General features: G+C 38.7%; 1 protein-coding gene across 1 annotated transcript; it reads right to left on the minus strand.

Annotated features, from left to right (window-relative positions):
- Window positions 1-1265: 1265 nt before the first annotated feature.
- CRYBB3 (crystallin beta B3) lies at window positions 1266-25147 on the minus strand. Its single transcript, XM_073629477.1, has 6 exons — window positions 25000-25147; window positions 18502-18582; window positions 10764-10882; window positions 8141-8273; window positions 5134-5276; window positions 1266-1625 (listed from the first exon to the last, which is right to left on the minus strand). Exons 2-6 carry the CDS (start codon window positions 18574-18576, stop codon window positions 1412-1414), a joined length of 684 nt encoding a protein of 227 aa, XP_073485578.1. The 5' UTR covers window positions 18577-18582; window positions 25000-25147; the 3' UTR covers window positions 1266-1411.
- Between the last annotated feature and the right edge of the window lie 257 nt (window positions 25148-25404).

The raw sequence follows: 25404 nt of genomic DNA on the forward strand, positions 1-25404 counted from the left end.
TCCAGACCAGATACTTGAAGTATAACTAAAGGCAAAACATTTTTTTTAACTTTTGGACAGAATGAAGAGGAATTAGAACACCTGTCAGTTTTTATGGCTGTCTGTGTCCCCGTTATGGAGATTCGCCCTCTTTATTTGTCATGTTTACCATTATCATTAAAAGTGAAAGTAAAAGAATATCCCAAATTTTGGGTTGTCCCCGGAAAAGTAGTAGAGGGGAAATCTTGCAATGGAGACACTAGTTCTGGTGACCTGCGGGTCCCCAAGGAATCCCCTAATTTTCAGGGATGTCCTCTCACTTCCTGTTGGCTATGGGAAATCTCCACAATGGGACGACACCAATGGCAAAAAAAAAAATCTGCTCCTTTTAATGTTCTCATCACTACAGTTGAAAATGATCGTCAATTTGACCTCACTAACAATTAGAAAATCAAACAAACATTTCCAAAAGGAATATTTTCAAACTGAATTCTATTGGTGTATGGCCAGCTTTTAGTCTTATTTTATATCATCATTGTCAGATTGTTATGTTCCTGGTTTTTTAGAGAAACATTACATCTCTAGCTAGCAAAGTTAATCTGATAAATTGCCCTTCCATTGCATCATAGCACAATATTTATGATTTATTAATAATTTTTTAATGTGTGTGTAATTACAATAATTATTGTTTCTATATCTGCCTGGAGTCCAAACTTAGAGTCAACCTTACCTTTCAGGTTTGGTCCTATCACCACATTATGATGTTACCTCACAGAGTAGATTAACTATATTTAAAGCAGTATTAAATTCAAAACCAAAAATGTAATATATTGCAGTTTACCAATCCTTGGATGTAGTGGCTGCATTTGTTTTCTTTTTTTTCGTTTTTTTTTCATACCTCCTGTATTAGTGAGACATAACTCTGGAGGAATGAGCACTGGAGACAGTGGAGACAGTTATAGCAAACTTTTTTTTCATTTCTGGATAAAGGTTTTAAATGAATAAATAAAAGTTGATCATTGAAAGCACCCCTGCCAGTTTTAAATGGTTTGTTCCATCCATGTAGATACATCTGGAAGACAGCTTATTCTTTTAAAAAACAACAGACTTACTGGCTGGATGACCAGATAGAAATAAGAGAAAGAAAACCAAAAAAAGAAAACTAATGCAGCCATCACATCTAAGAATTAGTAAGCTGCAATATAATAAATATTTGCTTTTGGGTTTAATACCGCTTTAATCGAAAAAGAAAAAACATGGCACCAGAACAGCACGAAACAACAACATTTAGTGATGCAGTAATCTTTATTTAAGATTACAGACTGACACATTAAAGAGACGTTATCAAGTTTTAAAATCATGTAATGCGTCTCTTCTTGCCGTGCTTGTCAGCAGAAGAGGGTGACATCTGGTGAGCTTGCTTTGTTCTCCTTCAGCTACTAGCAGGGGCTGGAGCGGGGGCAGCAGCAGCTGCAGCCACGGGGGCAGGAGCAAAGCATCCACGCTTGTGCCACTGCATATCACGAATACGGCGAACGGACTGAATCTGAGGCTGGTTGGCTTCCCAGTCATTCCAGTGTCTGTATTCATTCTTCTCAAAGACATACTGACGACCTCTGTAGCCAGGGTATTCATAACCTACCCATCTGAAAAAAAGAACACACTGGATGAAAGGCAAATGTCAGCTTATGTTGTTTTCAAGCAATACACAAATGGCAAAATGACCACCTTGTTTTACATATGTTATGCAAAGCTCCCAACTGTCCCTGATTTCGAGGGACTGTCCCTGATTTGGAGCAATGTCCCTCTGTCCGTCTTTCCTCCTCATTTGACCCTCATTTTGGTCTGATCTATATAGTTGTATATAAAATGCACTTTTTATCTTTCACAAAGTATTTCCCAGTGCTAAACCTTTCGCCCAATTTCTAAATTGCTGCATTTATAAATTTTAAAAGCCAATATAAAGGAATAGTAGTGGTAAAAAAAAAAAGCCCTTGTGGATTTAATTAACTTTTTTTTGGTTAATTCTCCTTTAAGGGGGTGTGGCAGGGTGTGTGTCCTATGCCTACATATGTTTGCTAGTAGGTGTTCCTCATTCCCATCTCAAAATGTTGGGAGGTATGTGTTATGTGCACCAATATACGAGATGAATTACACAGTAACACCTACGTTGATTATTAGCCTTAAAACCAGACTGGATAGATACTTTTTTTCTACATAACCTTTGCAGCATGTCTGGCAGCAACACATTTTCTAAATCTTTAGAAGTCACTCCTAGCCATAATACTGTCACGTCAGCCACAGTAAAATGTGTCCCTGCTACCCTGCAGTTATCCAGGTTCTCTGGAAGATAATTACTTCACATTACAAGCAGCTAGAAACGTGAGGGGTCTTGTTTTTACCACTTGACCCCCAGAAGCTTTTACCCCCTTTATGACCAGGGCATTTTTTGCTTTTCAGCACTGTGCTACTTTAACTGGCAATTCTTTAGTTATGCAACACGGTATGCTAATTACATTTATATCATTTTTTTCACACAAATAAAGCTTTCTTTTGGTGGTATTTGAAACGAAAAAAAAAACAACAATTTTGAAACCCCCCCCCCCCCCAATATTTTCTGTTATAAAACATATCCAAATAAAATTACATTTCTTCATAAATGTAGGGCAAAATGTATTCTGCTACATGTCTTTGGTAAAAACCAAACTGTGTTTTTGGGGACACTATTATGGTTCTGATCGTGAACAAGATTCTGATCCGTACAGACACTATACTAGTCATGGCAGTGATCAGAGACTTATAGTGTGACTGTGATAGTGTGGCGGGCCAATCTGGCGCTAATTGCCACTGGCTGAGAGGGACACTAAATGACACTGATGTTGCTAGTGACACTAATACACTGATCATTGATAATACTGTACACCAGGGCTTTTTTTCAGTGGGAACGCGGGGGAATGCAGTGCCAGCACCTCCAGAACTTACTATATGTAATGACAGGGGGTGCTGAGGTGTGCTGCATGGGTTGCTGGGGGATTTGTTCTAGCTGGATGGGATCTGTTTTTGCAGGGGGTCTATTGTTCCTGGTGTGGGACCTACTGTTGCTGAGGGTGATTCTTATATTGCTGAGGGGTCAGTTGTTGCTAGAAGAGATCTACTGTTAAGGGAGGGGTCTATTGTTACTATCTGTTGTTGCTGCCGAGAGTCTATTGTTGCTTGGGTGGGAAATTTTGTTGTGAGTGGTCCATTATTGTTAGGGGGATCTATTGTTGCTGGCGGGGGCTCTATTGTTACTGGCTGCAGGGGATCTATTTTACTGCTTTTCTTGTTATTACAAAATTTTCATACAAATTACTTAGCACCACAAAATGATATGTAGTTCTGTATTCTCTAAAAGGGCAGTACTGGGAGGTGGGTAGGGGGTGGAGCCAAGTACTGGTCCTCAGAGGTCAGTAAGGGGGGAGAAAAGGGGTGACTCGGAAAGGGGGAGTTCCTGCACCTATTCTCTGAGAAAAAAGCCCTGCTGTACACTGACACTACTAAAGACACTGCTTGGTAAGGGGTTGTCATCAAGGTGTAATCAAGGGGTTACCTGTGTGCCTAACAAGTTTAATGTGTGCTTCCTTAGTCACAGATCTGGCTACTATTTCTCCCTGAACTCAGAGTTGATTTCAGGGAGAAAAAACAGCCAGATCGCTGTCTGTTTGTAAACACAGAACACTGTGCTGTGACTGGCCACAGTCGATCAGCGGGTATACAGCCATAATCATTGGCTGTAACCTGCTGATAAACTCATGCTGTATCTAATCACAGCACAAGTCAGCAGGGGGGTGTGCACATGCACTCCACAAACTCGGAGGATCAACGGTAACCAACAGTTACATTACCTAGCCTGCACCCACAGCCCGTTCGCAATAAATGTACTGTGGGTAGTAAGGTTGCCACCTGTTCGGCATTCACCTGGACAGTTCGGGTTTGGAATCATGCGTCCGGGTTTCAGACTGTCTGAGACCCAGACACATTATTCAGCCCGGACTATGGCTTTCCAGCAGGGTTGCTGGCTGCAGTTGTCTAAGCTGAGAGCGTCTGTTACACTCTCTTCCACTGGCAAAGCCAGCACTAACAGTCCCCCCCCCCCCCCCCCAAACACACACACAAATGGGAGAGGAGAGAGGGCTCAATCTGCACCTCTTTCTCCCGCCCCTACCCCTCTTTGTCTGACCACACTTCAATCCCCAGCACTGTACCTCAGAAAAGGAAAGTAGGGATGGGAAATTTGAAGCCCAGCAGTCTCAGATACATCTGGATGAGAGGTGCTGACTGCCAAGGGATGAGTGAGCTCACTATCCATCCCTGTCTGTGACTGAAATCTCCCCCTCCTACCCTTCTCTCTCCTGCCTATAAGTGAGTATGCTAAGGTAAATCAGGGTTCTTAGAGCACTCACTACATCAGAGCTCCCCTTTACACCAGAGGCCACAGTGTTCCCCCTTACATCAGAGTCATCTCCGTACACCAGATCATCCCTTATGTTAGAGTCCCCAGAGTTCTCCCTTACTTTAGAATCTGCAGAGCCCACCCTTACAGTGAAAGGGAACTCTGCAAGTTCTGATGTAAAAGGGAACTCTGCAGATTCAGATGTAAAAGGGGAACTCTGTGAACTCTGATTTAAGGGAGGAACTCTGTGGACTCTGATGTAAAGGGGGACTTTTGTGATTGACTTCATATGATTAGAAATTGTATTTAATAGAAACATCTATGCATAGTTTATCTATGCATACTATGAAAAAAAAATTGCTGTGTGACGCTGAAGTGTTCGGGCTTGACTTGAAGAAAAGGTGGCAACCCTAGTGGGTGGGCAGCAAGTGGTTAAAGCCCTTTTACTGCTTGTTAAGAATATGTAAATTGTTTAATGTCCATAATCTGGGCACTGGTGAACTTTATGTTTCGAAGTACAGAAGTATAGGTGTAAACATTTCATTTGTTTGCCTTTTTCTATCCATTTGTTCACAAGCAAGTCTGAATAGATTTTAACAGGATGCTGCGCACAATAAGTTGTGTATGTGTATTTTAATTTGTTACACACAAAATGTGAGTGAATTATATTTTTAGTGAGTAACAGAATGCAAGAATTAAAATTGTCAATTAAATGTTCTTACGTTCCATTGAGAACTTTAATGCTGGCTACACGGTCCTGGAAGCCATGAGCCCACAGACTGGGTACATCGTCATCCACAATCTCCATTTTTCTTCCATTGTAGCCTGCATTCTCAAAAAGGTGGATTTTGTGGTCAGCACTATCCTGTATAAAAAATATATATATATATATATATATATATATTAGTAAAGATTTTGGATTAGTAAGGTTATTAATAAATGTGATCATTTAAAACAAAAATAGCAGCCTAAAGGTGTCCATAAAAACTTGAAATGTGTGGACACTATCTGACTGCCTTTTCCCACACCTTTTACAAACATGGATGTTTATCTCACCTAAATTCTCCTGTTTCTGGGAGTAGAAGTATAAACAGAAAAGCAATGCGGGCAGATGCTCCCAGCACTGCTTGTATCACAGGGAACACAATATTACTTAAGATAAACTTTTTATCCATCTTATTGATTGGGACCTAACGTAGATGCTGTATGAAAGCTTCATGGAGGCCTCCAATAGATGTAAGATAGTTGCCTTCAAACAGTTGAATTGAGTGACCACCATTCCATGATTATGTATCAGTATATGCCACGCATGTTTGTACTGCTACATTTTTGTCATGTTTTTTAAAGGATATATGTGATGTGCTATAAATGTTACTTTCATAAATAAAGATCAATAAACCCAGTGAATACCAAAAACTGGTTTCTATGTCAAATTTTCACACTAACCATAAAAATGAGAACAGAAATAGCATGAGCCTTTTTTATTTACATTGAGACCCCTGGGAGTTGCCTGTTATATGTTTTTTTACCCGCACTTAATTAAATTAATGTATTTTCCTTTGTGTGTTTCCATTATTCATAAACTAAACATATATCACAAACGAAATAACTAACATGCACTCTTAACGTTATTACTTTGCCATTGGCACACTAAACCATTTTTAGGCCACGTTTTCACTGCACGTAACAAGAACTCGAGTTCCCGCTCGCAAATTGTGTGTATGATTCTCATGCAATTACTCATGTCGTGCATAAGGCAGCCCATTCACTTTAATGGGCTGCCCTATGCGCATTTGTCATGACAAAGAAGCTCAGAAACCAAATTTTGGCCCTGACCAGTCACAATTTTACACGCATATTTTGGCATGATTCTTGCTTGTTTTGTTGTGCAACAGTCGCTGGAAAATTGCACCGTGTTTGGGGTGTCATTCAGGATGAATGCCACCCAAATGCACATCGCCTGTTTTGCCACGACTCCTAGTCGCTTAAGTATGAACTTAGTCTGTTTGTGGAGTTAGGAAATGTGAAATGCAGCAACCAATACAGCAACTGATGTCATGGCAAAACCATCTAGTTTTTCCTTAAATTAGTGCTATGATTGTTAAAGTGGTTGTAAACCTCCATTTTCAATTTGTACCTATAGGTAAGCTTATAATAAGGCTTACCTATAGGTACAGTAAATATCTCCTAAATGTGCGCCGTTTAGGAGATATTTACTCTGTTCTGCGCCGATGATGTAATCGGCGCATGTGTTATAAAGAAATGGCGGAAGTGACATCATGCGACTTCTGGAGTCCGTAGCCCCGGAAGGAAGAGGGGCGAAGATGCATGTGGCCTCCAGCAGGGACAGCGTAGGCTTTGTTTGCAGGTAAGTGCCACATAATGGGCAAGTATGCAATGCATACTAGCCCATTATGCTTTTACTTTGCAGGGAATAAAAAAGGAAGTAAAACCCATTAGGCTTTACTTCCTCTTTAAGTTATGCTTTTCTCTTCATTCCTTTTAATTAACATTTACTATATAAACTTATTATGCACTTCTTTAACTACAGTACAAAAGAAAAAAGACAAAGCAGGAAGCACCACCTGAGTGTAGTATTAGAATGAACAGATTTAATTGCAAGGTTGCAGTGCCTGGGACTTTCTCCCTGGCCGAGCATTTTAAACTCCTGTGCCAGCTCAAAACCTTCTGGATTTATTCCCTGGGTAGTGTACCCTCACGCCCAGAGAGTTAAATGAAGAAAATGAGGTTCATTCCTTGCTCTGAGTTATTCTACATATTACCCACTCCTGGCATTTGTTCATGTTTCTAACTTAACTGTGGTTCAAAATGCAAAAAAGTTAATTACTGTCTAAACTGTTTTTATCCTCTAATTTTTTTTTTTTGCTATATTTTTTATATTTTTTTTATATATGCTTATATATATATATATATATATATATACACACAAACATTTTTTTTTTAATATATGCTTCTTAATATGCTGTTTTATTTTGCCAAATTAGTATACTATTCCCTACCACTTGTTATCTTATGTTTCTAACTGTTATTTGCTGCCATGATATTGCTGCTTGCTATTTATGGACTTGCTGGCTATAGTAGTCCCACAGCCAGCACTCCATTATAAATAGATTGTTAAGCTATACAGCCCCAGGCCTTTAGAAGGAGCTGTAGCTCAGAGCGGGTAGCCTGTTCATTAGAGTGACTCTTCCTGCATTTTTCCTGGCCGCCTCTGGAGACGTCACATCCACCATGTGGTCCATGGCGGCTCTCCGGTTTCTCTGGACACCTTCCAGCTTCTTCACAGCACCAGTGTTCTCTGTGTGCAGCGCGATATCCGTGGGATGGATTGGAGTGCCCCCCCCCCCCATGCACCAGATGAGCCTGTTTTTTACTTTGTTACTGTGAGTGTTTTTAACCTTGCGATTAAATCTGTTCATTCTAATTCTACACTCAGGGGGCGCTTCCTGCTTTGTCTTTTTTACTTGTTTTCATCAAGTTGGCTTATCTCTAACGACAGCTGCCAACATTAGCCACCAATTGGACTCATGGACTTTTTATAGCCTGTTTGATTAAGTGTTTTCACTTCATGTTGCCCATGAATACCTGAGATAACTCATAGGGCTTCCATTGTGCATAATCAAAGTGTGTTTTGCACTAGTTACCTCCATTTCTTGTTTTAACTACAGTACAGTGTTCCCTTAAACAGCAGTTTATTACCAAACTCACAATGCTCAAGGGACGGATGGACATCACATAGTCACTTCTGTGGCTGTTAGACCAGGTGTCCCATCGTGGATAGTCGCCCTTCTCCAGGACAAACTGTTCCCCACCAAATGCTTGACGTTCAAAGCTGAGCCATCTACAGCCAGAGGAGAAACAAAATGATTATATACTCTAGGTTTATGTAAGTAGTGACACATAGCTCCTTTTTAAAGTCATACGCTATGCAGTTTTGTGCAAGTAAAGCACTACAATAGCTTATGCCTGTTATAGTATCTAACCCCAAGAACACACATTTTAATATAGTGCAGTTTATTGAACAGATATAATTAGAGATTCCAACTATATACTTATAAGACCAAAAGTCAGCAATTCAGAGAAGTTCATTGCTACCTTTTGCATGCACTTTACTTTGGATGCCGATAATGTCCCACCACCAAATGTATTGCTTGGGTAAAGGTTGAACTGTTTAGGGGTATGTCTAGTAGGTGGTAATGAGCAGAGATTCTGGAGATTTCCTATGTGACCTGGCCAAAGTTTCCCTCTTCTAAATGAGACAAGTGGAGTGAAATGTTAGCTGTTAATGTGTCACTGTAATCCATTAGGTGAGTTGCATGAGAATTTGCGTCAGTCCCAGCACTACAGAAAATGAGCAGCTCAACAACAATCAACAACAATCAAAGGCAAAACATTTTTGTATAGATATAAAAAGAAACATAATAAATACCTTTTTGCCTTTTTTTAAAGGTGATCACATTCCCTCTGTTCTCAGCTGCATCAAAGCTGGGGGGGAGGAGGAGAAGCAGCAGCATACTGAGCTTTCCAGTGAATGGCTGTGCAGCGGAGGCATGTCAGAACAAGTCTGATCATTGGAGGAGAGCACACTGAGTTCCCAGCATAGCTAGAGAACTGACCACAGTGTGTTCTCCTGCTTGGTGTGGTCAGTTTTTATTAGGAAAGCAGAGGGACTGGCAGGGACACCAGGGGTTTCACATAAAGGAAGCAATACAAAGAGAACAGTATACTTTCTCATACAAATACATGGTACAGCAGTCACATATCAGGAATATAAAGCGTTGTGGTAACAAATGCTTTAAGTCCAAAATCATTAGTTTTACCAATTTAGCTTTTATTTATGTCCTGTCTACCCTACTCTTTATAAACATGTGCTATACAAAATAATGTATGCTCATGCTGTGAACACCACTGGCGTTTCATGAAACACCTTGCTATCTGTGGTGATTAGCAATATCACGAAAATGACAGATTACAATACTTTAAGACTGAGTAACATGACATATGGAACAATGGTTATCTCATACTGCTTGCCAGTACCCTTTTTAATCAACTGATCTGGGTCTTTATTTATTTAAAAGATAGATATTAGGCTCCTCTATAGCAAAAGGCAAATATGAGAATTTAAATTCAGACTGCATTTTATGGATGCCAGTAAATGTTCCTGATCTTTTCACAGTGTTCTTACCAAACTGTCTAATTAAAAAGAACAGACTCTTCTGTCCTATTAGTGTGAACACCCACTATGGCTTTAGGGCACACGTATGAGCTTAGGAGCACCGTTTTTTTTTATATTCCATCAGAAACGGGGTACTTTTTATTCACAACCGTAATGTGATCTGGCAATGAGCTCGGCTGATGTATGTATGAATATTTATACTTTAAATGGTCTTGAATATACACAGCCATTAGTTCTACCAGTTTAGTTATTAATTATGTCCTGCCATAAACCCTTTTCCAGTAAACACAGATGACATAGATATTTACAACCAAAAGCAACACTAAGTTTATAAAAAGTCAAGACCCAGCACAGGGAGAAATATACGACTAATTTAACTGTCAAAACAATGACTTAATGCAGTGTCATTCGTGGTAACGCATACAGCTCTGTACTGATCTATTACTACCTAAGAACCAAAGACACATAGCTTCTGATTTACGCACTAGGGTCATAGAATTCATATTCCTGACAAATCTGTAAGAGGTCCTTGGATGGGTAATTGCTTTGTAATGCAATTAAATTACTGGGGTCCAAGGCTATTACAAGATGCACTATTATCACAGGGTTTTCTATATATTTCTTCTCTTCATAAGGATTGCCTCCTGGCATTTTTATTCCACCACCCAAAAATATACTAGTGGGGGCCAATCAACCCTTCATAAAATGCCACCAATGTCTTTGTGTGGCTTATTGATTATATTCAGATAAGGCAATGGTGTGAGTGGGTCATTGTACACAGTAAAGCACCTCAGAAAATCTTATATAAATGAGTAATGAGATGAGTGTTTGGAGTTCATAGCAAACAGACAGAGATGGTGACATGAAAGGTCAGTAGCACTGTTACATGTACACCTCATATATCAGATTGGCTGTGGGGTGACATTAGGAAACGTAAGATGAATTCTTTCATCCTCTATTTACTAGATCAATGCTACAGTGTAATGTTTGGTTGACGTTTTCTGTGTCCTATTCATCACAGTATGACCCCTTAGATTGTAAGCTCTCATGAGCAAAGCCCTCCTAATCCTCTTGTATTGATTCGTATTTTAATTGTATTGAATCCCTTTATTTTGTAAAGCACTGTGCAATCCTGTATGATAATAATCTACTCACGGTCCAGATTCCACCTGGATGGATCCAACTTTCTCAAGTCCTTTCTCTGATAAGTTCTGGCACTCCCCAGTGAGCTCACACTTCTTACCCTGGAAATTTTCAAACTCAAAGAGTGTGATCTGAAGGAAAATAAAACAGAAATAGCTGTTTTTGTCATCTTTCTTTCTTTTTTTTTATTTGCTTGGGTGAGATAGTGTGTGTAGTATGGAGATCTCTGCAACTGAGATACCAGCTCTTACCATCTGCTACAGCTGTACAAGGATGCATCACTCTCTCTTTAGAAAATAAAGCAGGAGCAAAGATATTACCCTGTCTGTCTTCATAATGATGTTACTGAGGTCAGAATATACTGTCATGGGGAGATCCTACTACTGGATATATAAACCATCGGAGACCAAATATAACCAACATATTATGTCCTATATGTTCAAATAAAAGTAATATGTATATAAGTTTCAAAACATGTCATGCTTATTGATGTCAGTGACGTGCTTGCCCCTGGAAAATGAAAACACCTTTTCTTCTTGGCCAACACTGGATGGATATAAAGGATTTATGATCCAGATACCCAAGCAAGTAATATGTTTTGTTCCCTCCGGAGTTTACTCACAATACAATATGTGAACAACTTAATGGGAAGAGTGCAAACTTGGTCTGATCCAGTGGCAGGTTTTGACGTTCTGAGCATAGCTTCATTATCTTTATTCCTTCAAATTGAGGCTTGATGGCCCATTATATATTTGTTGGGTTGTAGGGTAATGGTAACGACATTTTTCATTTGGCCCCAGCCCAAATCACACAAAATTGCCTGCTCCCAATCACAATTTTTTATTTCTATGCACCATTCAGTCCCATCTGCTTGTAAAAAAGATAAACATGCTTTGTGCAAGCTCTTGGAACTGACATTGCTTTTGATAGCTATTTAAGGACAATGTATGTTTTCTTAATAAGCATTTGGGGCTGGAGAGGACATAGATGTGAAAAAACAGTACATGGTAATGGGCAGTCCATGGGAAATAAAACTACTGTATTAAAATGCAGCTAAGGTCTGCATAGCATATTAACCTTTTATAAGGGGGAGCAACATTCAAATTTTATTTTGAAGATACACATATCCTATCAAATCAATTATTATCTGCCATGGACTATAACATATATGCAAACCTACTAGGGCTAGTAGGCAAGGATTAGAATATCTATCTTTCTTTCTTTTTTTTTTGCTGTCTTTGTCACTCTTTTTTAAGTCCTGCTGACAATTGTCATCTAGACAGAGTCATGGAAAATCAAAACTTTTACAGTTGTCACTGAAACAGGAATAGAGGGGAAATCTTCCATTAATGCCACTTTTTTAAGTGGGGAATAGATCTCCCTTTGAAGAGTTTTTCTCCTACTCCCTGTGGTGTCCCTGAGCAGGGAAGTTAAGGAAAACATCATCAATTGAATACAGACAGCAACAAAAAACCTAGCAGGGGTTTAACCCATCTAATACTAAAACAATATAATACAGACCAAGAAAAAGCACTGATTAATGTAAAAAAAGTTTAAAGGTGCACAAATAATGTGAAAAAACAGTTCTCCTAAACTACAACCTTTTTATCAACCATGGCCTCTTTAATAGATGTTAAAAATTCTAAAGAAGGTAAGAAACTGTAGAAGTTGTGATTTTACCTAACCACTTCCTCCATTTTATTGCACACATTACTGAGAATCTCAAAAAGAAACATACTGTAACACAGTGGGGTTGATTTACTAAAACTGGAGAGTGGAAAATCTGGTGCAGCTCTGCGTGGTAACCAATCAGCTTTTAACTTCAGCTTGTTCAAATAAGCTTTGACAAAAAAAAAAATGGAAGTTGATCGGTTTCTATGCAGAGTGGCAGCTGATTTTGTACTCTTCAGTTTTAGTTAAACAACCCCATATGGTCTATTTATAAACCTTTCACCCAATATCCACACTTTTTCCATTTGAATCCCATTATGTGTGACACTTTTGTGATTTTTTTTTTAATCTTGTGTGCTAACATTTATAAATAGAAGAAATATTATAAATGATTAAATGCAACCCATATTGAAAAAGAAAAATACGCATTAATTATTTTTTGCAATGGAGCCTGCAAATGTGAATGCAATCGGCGGATAACGGGTGCAATGTACAGGCTCCTGCAGATTATTCTTCCAGCCTCCAGTCCATACAGAGGTAAGATTTCTCAGCTATGTAGCTGGAGAAGGTATCAATGGATTTGAAGACTACAAGTGCAGTGGCATTACCTCACTTGTGCTCTATCGATGAGTTCCTCTGCTGTGGTGTAAGATGAAGTTTGTAGTCTTCCATTTACAGATCCATATGAACTGATCTGTGAATGGATGATGATGCTGTGTATTTGACCACCTGCTAAAAATACTCATGAAGAAATTCAACACATTTTACAATACTAAAAAAAAAATAAAAAGTATCTACAAAAAAAAAAAAAATATATATATAAGCATTTCTGAATTCAGAAATTATATATATATATATATATATATATATATATATATATATATATATATATATATATATATATATATATATATATATAAAATTTCTGAATTCAGAAATGCTTACTTCGCATGAATTCAGAAAATGCTTACTTCACATTGAAACTTAGTCTCTATAACTTATAATAAAACAAGTATTAACAAAATAAAATAGAACATAAGTATATTAACCAAAGGGGATCAGTCAGAAAACTTCCTGAATCTAGTGAGTTCTGAATTTAGAAAGGAAATGTGTGGGAGATTGGGGGGACACTAATTTTCTTGCTTGTTACATTGTATTCATGTATGTGAAAAGCCTTCAGTCGTGCTTTGTTTCGGTTCTAGGCTTTTTTGGAGTTTACTTAAGGGCAAATAAAGGTAAATAAGCAGATCACTTTGCAAAGGAATTTCCCCCAGCTTAAAGAAAGAGGTGAAGCTCTGCAAGGCTTCCATCGTACAATCACATGCAATTAAAAAATGCATTTTTCCTTGCACCTGATTGGATATTCTTTGTAAAGTGAAATTTACCACATTCGCTAAGCTCTGGGGATAATTACCTTGCAAAATGACACTTCCCTTCCTATTTCCTATTTGCTTTTAGTAAATCAATCCTGTTGTGTAGCATCCATAGGGTGTCCTGGGTTGAATTCTAGGTACATTTTCAGTTCAATGAAAGCTTGCATATGTTTGCGTGTTAATATTCTCAATAATAATTAAAGCTGTCCAAGTTACAGAGGGTGCCCTGACAAGGCTATGAATCCACCATAGACATGTCTTAATGTATGCAAAGACTTCTGTTGTGAAACAGGTTAGACTGGTCCCCTATGCCAACGGCTAGGGCATGTGCTTGCGCACATATGCTAGCATTCAAACAAATTATGTTTTCTGTCATCAGAATTCCAGTTACCAAAGAAAGGTCTGTTTTATTATGTATACCTAAATCTTTGTTTTGTTTAGTAGGTAAGGTAAGGTAAGGGTTAAACCTCCTATCAGGTTATTGTTTCTACAAAGTGTAGAACAGTTGTCATTGGAACAGGTGTTCCCATTGCGTAAGTGGTGTAATAGTTAGCACTTCTGTCTGGTAGCACTATGGCCATTGGTTTGACACCAATACCTGCATAGAGCTTGCATGCTCTCCTTGTATTTGTGTGGGTTTTCATCCAGGTACTTCAGTTTCCTCCCACACTTCAAAGACATGCTGGTAGGTTAATTGGCTCCTGTCTAAATTGGCCCTAGTACATGTATGTATGCATGTGAATTATGGACCTTAGATTGTAAGCTCCTTGAAGATAGGGATTTTTGTGACTGTACAGTTTGTAAAGCTCTGCATAAATTGTTGGAACTATGAAAATACCTATATTAATGAAATATTAGACATGTTATCATCAGAACAGGCATCCCCTTTGGATAATTTAAAGCCTAATTCAAGCTTTCCCATCACTTTAAATAGACTGTTTAATCCAAGCTGGCTCAAACTAACCATTGTCTTCATTAACACGTGCACCTGCTGTCAGCGCTATATAAACTATAAGTAGCATCAACTACATACAGAATACAGCGATGTGTTTCAGCAACAGTACAGACACTTCCCATCTCGTTCTTGGAACCAAATCAATTTGGTTTGAGCACTGCTCAGCCATTCACAGGAAGCCTTGTATTTTATCAATCAATGAATACAATATTATAAATACAAGTTTTCTTCTGAACGGCTGGAGAACACAATATTATCCACCAGCTTCTCCAGCTTAGCCAATCAGAGGAAAGCTTATATTCATTCATAAAAATACAAGGTCTCCTGTGAATGGCAAAACAGTGCTCAGACCGATTCGATTTTGTTCCAGGAATGGGATAGGAAGTCCCCATACTGCTGTTGAAACACAGGCCAGCCAGCCTGGCCTAAACAAACTATTTAAAGTAATAGCAAATCTGGAGTTAGGCTTTAACTTCACCTCTTGCTCTGGTGACATCTGTAAAAATTTTGACTTCCCCTCAATTTATTTTTCAGTGGTAGTGGTCACAAATAGAAGGGTGGCTTACCCCATTGGGGACACATACAGCAATAAAAACTTGTCAGAGGTACTAACCTTTCCCTACTCCTATCCAAACCAAAAAATGCTTTTTTTATACACTTTCAATTTGTACTCTACTTTGGTGTCCAGGTTATCTCCTCGTTACCACCAGTGTCTTTCATAGTTTACACCACCATCTCTAACAATTTGTTTCCTAATTCTATATAGAAAAGTAAACAATTTTCTGCAGCTTGTTCTATTGATTGTGCAGAGGACAGCACAAACACAACAATGTTTTAGATATTCTACACCAGAGTTTCTCAACCAGGGTTCTGTGGAACCCTAGGTTTCCTCTCCAGAGGTTGTTTGACCTTTGAGTTTTTAGCTATCTGTAAGGGGGCAATTCTTCCCAGTGACCACAAGTGTAAGGAGCGTTCTACCCACTGACATCACAAATATATCTTGATTTGTAGATATACGGTAGTTATTTTAAGCAGGGGTTCCCTGAGACTGGAAAGTTATTTTAGGGGTTCCTCTGTGTTGAAAAGGTTGAGAAAGGCTGTTCTACACCTATGCTACACAAGATACTTATAAGCGTGTGCCTAAGGACATCACAAGGTAACATTTTGCATTCAAGATGTTTTACTAAACCAGAAAACATAACAGTTTATCTAAATGTCTGAATAATCTTTTTGGTCAGGCTAGCAATTCCAGCAAAAATTAGGCATTACATAAGTGTATCTAGAGAACAGGGAGGAAGCAATGCAGCAAAGTTTATATGACTACATCTGGACTCGTTTCCCAATCCCAGTACTGTACTGTCCCTGGCTATCTCCTGTCCACAGTCCCCTGATTGTCCCTACTGGTAACCTCCAAGCCTGAATCAATGGGCATGTTACTTGTACCTAAATGCCAATATACAGGTTTTATGGTAGCGACAACTACTGTAAACACGTTTATTTTCTCCAGTGGCTTTTTTTTAATGATACATGTCTGCTCCTTGTACTAGCAATTATACCTAAGCTGCAGCTGCCATGTAAAAAATAGCCACTTGCATTCTCTCAAGTTATGGTTTTCTGCTTTCTGTATCTCTTTTGAGCATAAACTCACTCATATACCAGTAGTACACCATAAGGGCTCTCACGTACTCAACTTTTTTTTTTCTTTGCGGCTGTCTTTAAATATTGTTTATTCCACTAAGCACACCATCATCACAGGGTTGCTACCATGATTTTTACCTTCCTAATCACTTTCCTCTCCATCTTGCATTGACTAAAAACATATTAGATGGAAAAGTATAGCAAAAATGCAGTAAAGGCTGGCTCAGAGTGCATAACCTTCCACTATCAGTATGATTTACACTATAATTCAGATTGGACAAAGATAACATAAAAAAGATTTGGGGTAGATTAAATTGAAATACCTAGATTATACTTATATTTTGCATCTATAACTGGAATACAAATATTTGTAATGTTTGTATGCTTGTTTAAAGTGGAACTTGACTCCAAAAATGGAGTTTGTTCCTTTCAATACTCTTCCCCTCAAAATCACAAATGGGTTTTTATTTTGTTTATATATATTTTTTTTTTATTACTTTTGTCCTGGCCCTGCCGCCATTCTAGTCTAAGCCAGAATAATGTGTCCTGGTTCTGCAGCCTACTGAGATACTCGTGTCATATCTCCCATGAGGTTGCCCGACTAGGGACACAGAGCAGCTAGAGGGTGGGCCCAGTGTGTCATCCAGAGCTGGCTGCTGGAACCTAGAAGAGGTAGCTAGCTGAAGAGGACCAAGATGGCAGAGCATTGTCCGGGCTATATTACTGAAACAGTGGATCACAGTGGGACAATGCTGGATTCTCTGTGCAGGTGAGTATGCTATTTGAACATAACCTGGCAATACAGCTAGAGAGTTAAAAAAAACACATGGGGGTGTTTATTATCACTTTAAAGCAGAACTACACTGCATCTGAGCACCCCAAACCAAAAATGTTTTATAATTAATTTTTAATATTCAAAGCAAACTCTCCTACTCAGCCATGTCTCCATGCTTTATTTTGTTGAGAAATCACTTTGAAAAACTCCCCCTAGCATTTCTGGCCGTGGCCATATTGAGTAAGGGCACATGATTCATGTAGCACTTACTTCCTGGAATCCATCTGCCTTAGCTCAGGTACACAGGAAGGAGGGTGTGCTTAGCTAATGAAACCCCTCCTCCTCTCCTGAAGACTTCTGGGATGATTGACATCATTTGCCTAGGCCTGGAAACCAGGAGGTAACTGAAGAAATGTAAAAAAAAGTTTTGCACAAGTAAATATGATATACTTTCCTAGCAGCATGAGGATTAAAAATAGTCAATGTTGACTGAGAGAGTGAAGTTTTGCTTTATGTTGTTCTTGGAGATGGGGATTAGGCATTCATTCAGAAGATTTTCTTTTTCCACACAATCCAAAAATCAGATGAAAAATACCGATTTCGACGCGATCGTACGATAATCGGATCATTACTACTCAGCTTTTGAGAGCCGATCACAACAATTCATCCAATATTATTCGATCGGACAAGCACGAAAATTTTCCTTGTACGATTTTGTTTAGTCAGTACAGTTGTCGTCCGAAAATACATGACATCACTTCCGATTTTTTTTTTTTCTTTCGTACAAAAATTTTCTTGACTTTAGTAACCTATTCAATTTCTACTTGCAACTATTAGGCTAAAAAAGTCGTACAATATTCGGATCGTGTGTACGGGCCATTACTCTGGACAATTCTGAAATTTTGGAATGGTTGAATTGCTCCTTGTGTTTACTTTAAACTACATATGAGTTGGATTATGATGTAAAATCTAGCAACTCCAAACCGGCAGATAAACACAGTTGAGTTGTGACTTTGTCGACTTATTTTGTGATTGTATATATTTTCCATCTTGCACAGTCTCTTCATTAAAGAGAGAATCAGTATCATCACCTCTGTCCAATGAGTACGGAAGTGACCTAGGAAGAGTTTCTTACTAACCAGCAAGGTATGTGAATCAGGAGTATGGCTGTCAAAAATTAACTCTCTCTTGGCAGGTAAAACCGTAGATAAATATTTATGTCAACCATGTCTTTATCTGTTTGCCTGGAGTTCCAATTTAAAAGGATGCCCTGACATTTATCATGTAAATACAATGTTTTACCATATTGAAGGAAACATTAACAGTGACCTGTCTTACCTTGTAGTTGCCACCAATTCCTCCATGGCTCTTGCCAGCTGCCATTTGTTCAGGGGTACTCTGTGGTTCAGTCATATTTACCTGTAAAGTTAAAAAAAAGTCTAGTGTTACAAACTATCTATTATTTTAAAATAAAAGTGACATGGTATAGTGCACAGTGTAACTATGTTAATCAAGCTCAAAGGTAGCATTTTCTCAAAGCCAGAAAATGTTTTTTTTTTCCAGTGAAATAATGGTGTGTTGATGAGCTGACAACTATCTAACTACAGAGGTTTTTTTTATCAATTTTGTTAACATTCATACTATTATTCTTAGCAAAATCCCCTTTTCACAAATGGACATTTAATACTGGGTGCTTCCATGCTTTAGTGTGTGTAGTGCATGCTGGGCTGTCTTATAAGTAAGCCCAGCACTAGTTCTGCAATTGTTAACTGCTTCTACAGACCAAGGAACCAGACTGGGACGAATAAGGCCCCATTCACACCAGATGTGGTGGGATTGCACTTAGTGGTTAATCCAGCACAGTCCCACCTCATGACAAGGCAAAATGCCTTGTCTCCTGTGTGCCCGATTCATATTATTGTGTTGTGGTGGTGTGCAGGCACAGTGCACTGAAAAAGAGTAGTGCCTACTTTTTTTTTTAGCTCAGTGCAGCGTAAGGCCAGTTGAACTTTATAAAATGTTTGAGTGACATTTCAATAAAGTTTGTTTAAAAAATAAAAAAGAGCGGTGCGGTACAGGGTTGTAATTCCCAATGGACCGCACCACACACCAACCGCTGTGCTGCAATACAAAGCAGCGGCTGGTGTGAATGGATCCTAAAGGGCCATATACATGGGCAAAATATTGGGTGGCAGAGTGAAGAACGGCTTCTGTCAAAGGGGCATGACCGAAAATGGTCTGCCATTCAGAATCCGATCAGCGCTTTCAGCCAAAGGCTGAAACAACTAGGCTTGGGAGGGAGTGTACCCTCCTCTGTGTTTTTATCCTAAAATCCTCAGAAGAAGGAGAAAAAAATCTCAACCACTGCGCACCATACAAGCCCAGCATGTGATAGGTAATAATAACCCCTGCCTCGGTTTAGGTTCACAGTGGGTGCATCCTAAAATCCTGTTATGGTGGTCTTTCATAGCACACCAGTAATGATTTATCTGAAACCCTGGTGTACCAGACTTGCACTTGCCACCTGATGGCTGCCAAATAGTAAGCATAAAATATTTATAGGCAATATTTGACCATAAAAGTACTTATAGAAAACAAAACCTTTTTTGTATTTTTCTTTCTGAACATAAATAAAATAAATGCCATAAAGACAATAAAAGAACAGATAACTGACAATTTCTTGTGCTGTGGTATGGGCAAGATACATAATATATACTGTATATAATGTAAATACATAGCATAAATAATGCTGGAAAACAGTTTCAAGAGGTTACCAGAAGATATTTAAGTGATAGAGAAGCTAGGGAGATATTTTTTAAAGCTAAGCTCCATTCCTGTCTGGTAATCCTATAGATGACTCTCCATTCCTTTCTTTGGGAGGCACGTGTTCTGCAAACGCCCCCTTTGGTTAGTAAGCTGAAGCCAGGGCGAGAAAGCTATTTAAACATATTGCATTGTAAATAAATGATCAAGAGAAAGGTCAGCTAGCTATGAGGTGTAGGGTAATTCTAAATCTAGCCACAAATATGTAATACTCTCCTCATGCAATCACTAATCAATGCCCTTTTTCCATAACCATGTAGTAGAAGCCCTGTCTACGATTTCCATTCAGGTAGGTTCTTGTACTACATAGTTGTTGATACACCCTAAGATTGTAATGTATAGGGCCAGGTTAAGTTTTTGGCTAGCTTGGTAAGGAAATAAATACAATGTAATATATAAAATCAAGAAAAATTATTCTCTTTTTTTCCACCAAGGCACCTCTATGCTTCTTCTTCACTATGCATTATGATACAGAATGTATCCCCACAAGTTAAAGCCTATCTAAAAAAAATTAAAAAGTGTAATATTTTGCAGCTGCAGAATAGTGACAGTAGAAACAACTCGCGATTTGGCAAATAGCCTATGATTAAGCCTATTTGCTGAAATGCATAAGTGTTTGAGGGTCACTATTCTGTAGCTAAAGACTTTAATATGAAAGATATGTGATATATTCATCTATCTATATCCTGTTTGGGTGTTTGGAGGACACTTGGAGCCAGAGCACCGACTATTCAGATTCCTCACCTGGCTATCCTGGCTCCTTGAAGTGAGCGCTGCATCTGTTTCTCAATAACATTTTGCAGCTCATCATCATCTTTAGATGTGGTTGCAGGTGGTCCTGCCAGTAACACACTTCATGTCCCAGAGTGACAACACTCACTCACCCTATTGTATCTATGGAGGAGCAGCATTGTCGCCCTAAGATAGGAAGTGTTTTAGAATGGTATATTTAAAACACTAAAAGGAAGCAAATAAGAGTTTATAATTAGAGTTACTTACACTTCTGAACTTTGTATTTAACCCCATTTGGTGTAATATTACTAAGTATATTGAGAATATCTGATATAGTTGCAGGTGCAGTATATTATACATCAGGCAGAAAACATTATTTGTACATATTTAAACCAAATTGTAGCCATCTTTTTCTCTTGTCATATGGTAATACATAAATATTTAGTAAATGAAATACCCCAGATGAATAGTGGTTATTAAAGAAATGGCTAAACGTTGAAATCTGTTTAAGAAATGTCTTGTAAGTGCATTTCAGATACTATGAGAGGATGTGGGCGTAAATATGAGAACCATCTGTGAATATCAAGCTTATGACCTTTACAGCAAACGAGGGGTTGCTAGACATTAAACTGTCCAGTCCGGCAGGCTTTGTAGTTAACCCAGTTAATGAGATTTTCAGACCAAAAGGTCTTCCCATAAGTAATGAAATATGTCTCCATGCTGGGTGACTCTGCCTCTCTTTGACCTATAGAAGGTGCATGTTATGTAAACCTGTTGTTATTCTAATAATTCAAGATACCATTTTGCATGCAGACAATATGTCTGTACCAATGTCAAACAGTAACACTGCCTTAGCTATCACCCTATGTCATTGCACAGTGCTTATTTATATATATACTGTGTATATATACAAAGAAAGGTAAACAGCACCTGCAGGATATATACTGAATACTAGCAACCAGAGCCCTGCCTTAAAAGGGCCAAGTAAAGGCCAATTTGTCAATATGGATTAAAGTGTTTGTTACCCCAACATTTCATATTCCTGATATGTGCTTCCCGTACCATGCACCTATATGAGAAAGTCTCGTTCTTTGTATTGCTTCCTTTGAGTGAAATCCCTGGTGTTCCTGCAAGTCCCTCTGCTTTCCTATTAAAAACTGACCACACTAAGCAGGAGAGCACATTGTGGTCAGTTTTCTAGCTTTGCTGGGAACTCAGCCTGCTCTCCTCCATTGATCTAAGAACAGAAGGGACAGAGGGAATGTATAAAGGTAGGTATAGTGTGTTTTTATATCTATATACAAATGTTTTGCTTCATTTCTATTTTAAACGGAATGGATAGTTTTACAAGGTGGTCGTTTACAATCACTTTAAATATAGATCACATTGTCTTTGAAATTACAATAAATCTCATTTATGCTGCAACCCCCTTGGACTTTCCTATAAATAAATCTACAACTGGATGAACATAGTTAAAGTTTAACTCCAGTAAAACTTTTTTAGTTTTTGATTAGAACTTCTGCCTAGTTTTTATTATCTACGCCCACCTTAAATGCCTTAAAGACATTTCACCTCACTTCCCGTGCAACAGATACAACAGAAAGTAAGGGAAAATCTCCACAGAAAGTGGGAAATTGCCATTTTTACTGGAACAGGGGTCTCCATTTGCAAATGAACCCTCATCTCCTGTTTCATTGTCAGCTGCAAAATGTTAGATTTTTGGAGACAGTAGTACCAGGAGAGAAAATGAATGGAGTTACAGAAAAACAATTTACAGAGATTCTATAACTTCACCACTCTTTCAAAATCTAGAAAAAAGTTACCATTTTAAATTTCAGAAATTACAAACATTTTTAGACCTCACATCACTTTGCACACCACACAAACTGTAAAATAATATATTCTGGAAAAAAGAAGCAGAGGTTGAAAATGTAAATTCAACATGAAATTCCGGAAAATTATTTTAAAAAGGTACTAATCTACTATGTTTATTATATCCATAGGTGTGCACAGCCTATTGCATTAGGGTGTACACCCCAAAGCTCAAACAGACACGTCGTTCTCTGCAGCCTCAGCTGCACTGAATAGTGAATGAATGGGAAGTGCTCTGTTCTGAGCAGCTTCCTGTTCATTCACAAACTAAAGCATAGTAAAAACAGTTTATTATGCTTTAGTTATGAATGGACACAGTGAGCGAGTGTGTTCACTGTGTTCATTTAGAAAAGGAAGGGGTCGGTAAATGACATATTTTACTAGCCCCTTCCCCCGCTCCCCATCTTGAAACATCCCCCCGCAGCAGCTGGGGGGAAAGGAGAGGAGAGAAGCCAGCAGCATTGTGGGGCGAGGGGGAAAACAAGGGGGGGACACCGGGCAGTAGGGGGAATCAGCACCGCACATAGCACACCCCCTGCACATGCCTATGATTGTATCATTACTAAGCATAAGATTACAAATTTAAAAAGGCCATTTCACCATTAAAGCAGTAGTAAAGGTAACTAAAATAAATAAATAAAATCTTCTCCCTGTAAGGTAAAGTCATAATGTGCTATTATGCATCGCATACAAACACATTATGAAAAGCTAACCTTGAAACAAAGCCCTCCAGCGGGGAGCTGTCACCGCTGACAGGGCTTCTATATTCACCGATCCTCCTTCTAGGTGTGCATGCTTCGGTCGTTTGAATGGCCAAGCCGCTATGACGTTGTGGGAGTCACTGTTTACGGTACATACCCAAGCCATTCTTTCAGATTGCATGTGCTGGTGACTTCACCGGCTTCAGAGACACTGAATATCTCCTAAATCAGGGGTAGGCAACCTTGGCCCTCCAGCTGTGGTGAAACTACAAGTCCCATGAGACATTGCAAGACCCTGACAATCACAGGCATGACTCCTAGAGGCAGAGGCATGATGGGATTTGTAGTTTTACCATAGCTGGAGTGTCGAGGTTGCCTACTCCTGTCCTAAATGGTGCAAGTTTAGTTGATATTCCTTGTATCTACAGGTAAGCTTTATTATAGGCTTATCTGTAGGTAGTAGTGTCCAATGGGACTTTACTACCACTTTAACAGCTGTTCAAGTAGGTCATAAAATGTTGACTATTCATTAACTATAATGCTCATCAGATTTTGTTGAAGATGATGTTCATTTTGATTTTGCACTAACCTCATAATTATTGTTTTTGTAAATCTACTTTCAGTAAAGAGCTGGAAGAAAAAAGTCAGTGTTCATTGTAATGGACACAAGTTTGTATTGAGTCTGACTCAATACAAATATGCCAACACAAAATTCTAGGAGTAATGGTGAGTCAACAATCCACTGCCATCATTAAAGTGTATGTCCAGGCTAAAAAAAATGTCATAGTTTTGGATAAAGTAAAGATGGATTACAACCATTGTAAGGTTTTACTGCTATTCAGAGCACCATCAAAGAGATTTACCCTCACTCCTTTTCTTGCTGACACTGTTTTTTTCCAGACAGGAAGTGAGGGAACATCACAGATAGAAATAAAAATGCTTTTCTTCAGTAGAATCAGGGAGTGTTAGAACCCCTATAAGATTTTTATTTCTGTCTGTCTAGAGATTTTCCCTCTCTTCCTCTCTGTCCGGTGTTAGCAGGACAGGAAGTGAGGGTATTTTTTTCTAAATATCCAACAAATATTCATCTTTTCCCATGTAAAACTAGAAAAAAAAGTTTTGACTGACAAACACTTTAAGTAATCATTACAATCACTGCCCATTTGCCTTTTTAAAATCATCCTAATACCAAATATTGCATACACCATCTGTGATAACAATAATACCCACAACACATTTTCATTGACTAAGACCAGTATGTAATGAATGCAATCCGTACATATTAACATTGTTTCCTTGGTTCACACTCTAACACTTCCATAAAAACACTATTACACATTTCTCATGTTTCATTTTTAAAACCTAAAAAAACCCCACAAAAACAATCCCTAAATATTAAAATTATAAGTGAGGCCTGAGTCAATTCCTTAAAAAGTGGTGCATGGAGCTCGTACATTGAGGGTCCCAATTATCATATACTGGCTGGTAGGAAACAACTGTGCTGGTCGCTTTACACTGAGTACCAGTTCAGCTCCGTCAGCTCCGTCCTCCATGGAGGACAGCCACAGCAGAAGGTAATAAAACAGGCTTCAGCCAAAGCATAAAGAAAATTGAGAGCACAGATTAAAATCATCATCCCAAGGTCAAGAATAAGTAGAAATCCAGAGATATGCCAACCCCACCGTCAGATGGAGGGAAAACACTGTACCTCTTCTGCTGACTGTTTTCCCAAATGTCCATGTCCTGCTCTAGTAGTGTACCTTATATATATATGATAGCAATGAATAGAGCTTTAGAGTACACAGGTGCTGAGGCAGCAAGTGTGTCTATCGCATTGTCTCCATCAGAGTTCACATGAATAGGGTGAGCTGGGCATCCACTGAGCCCATCAGACACTGGTCTGCCTTACAGCTCGACAGCTCATTTTCAGAAGATTAGTGATTACCTTTGGGTCAGCATGTTCAGATTGCCTCACTCCGCCACCTCATGCCAAATATGTCAGACCTACTGCAGCTCTCAGCATTTTCTAAAGTAACAATTTGAATCCCTACATCCAAATAAACAAGACAAACAGATTCAACTTCAACGTATATCTGCTCAATTTTTTTTCTTA

This window comes from Aquarana catesbeiana, linkage group LG01, assembly GCF_042186555.1.
Source record: "Aquarana catesbeiana isolate 2022-GZ linkage group LG01, ASM4218655v1, whole genome shotgun sequence".
Lineage (NCBI taxonomy): Eukaryota > Metazoa > Chordata > Amphibia > Anura > Ranidae > Aquarana > Aquarana catesbeiana.

Excerpts from the sequence above, each read along its gene's own strand:
- CRYBB3 (XM_073629477.1), bottom strand. The coding sequence starts at position 18,576 with ATGACTGAACCACAGAGTACCCCTGAACAAATGGCAGCTGGCAAGAGC. Across the intron at positions 10,883-18,501 it reads GAATTGGTGGCAACTACAAG|ATCACACTCTTTGAGTTTGA; the intron begins GTAAGACAGGTC and ends ATTTTCCTTCAG. Across the intron at positions 1,626-5,133 it reads ATTAAAGTTCTCAATGGAAC|ATGGGTAGGTTATGAATACC; the intron begins GTAAGAACATTT and ends TCTTTTTTTCAG.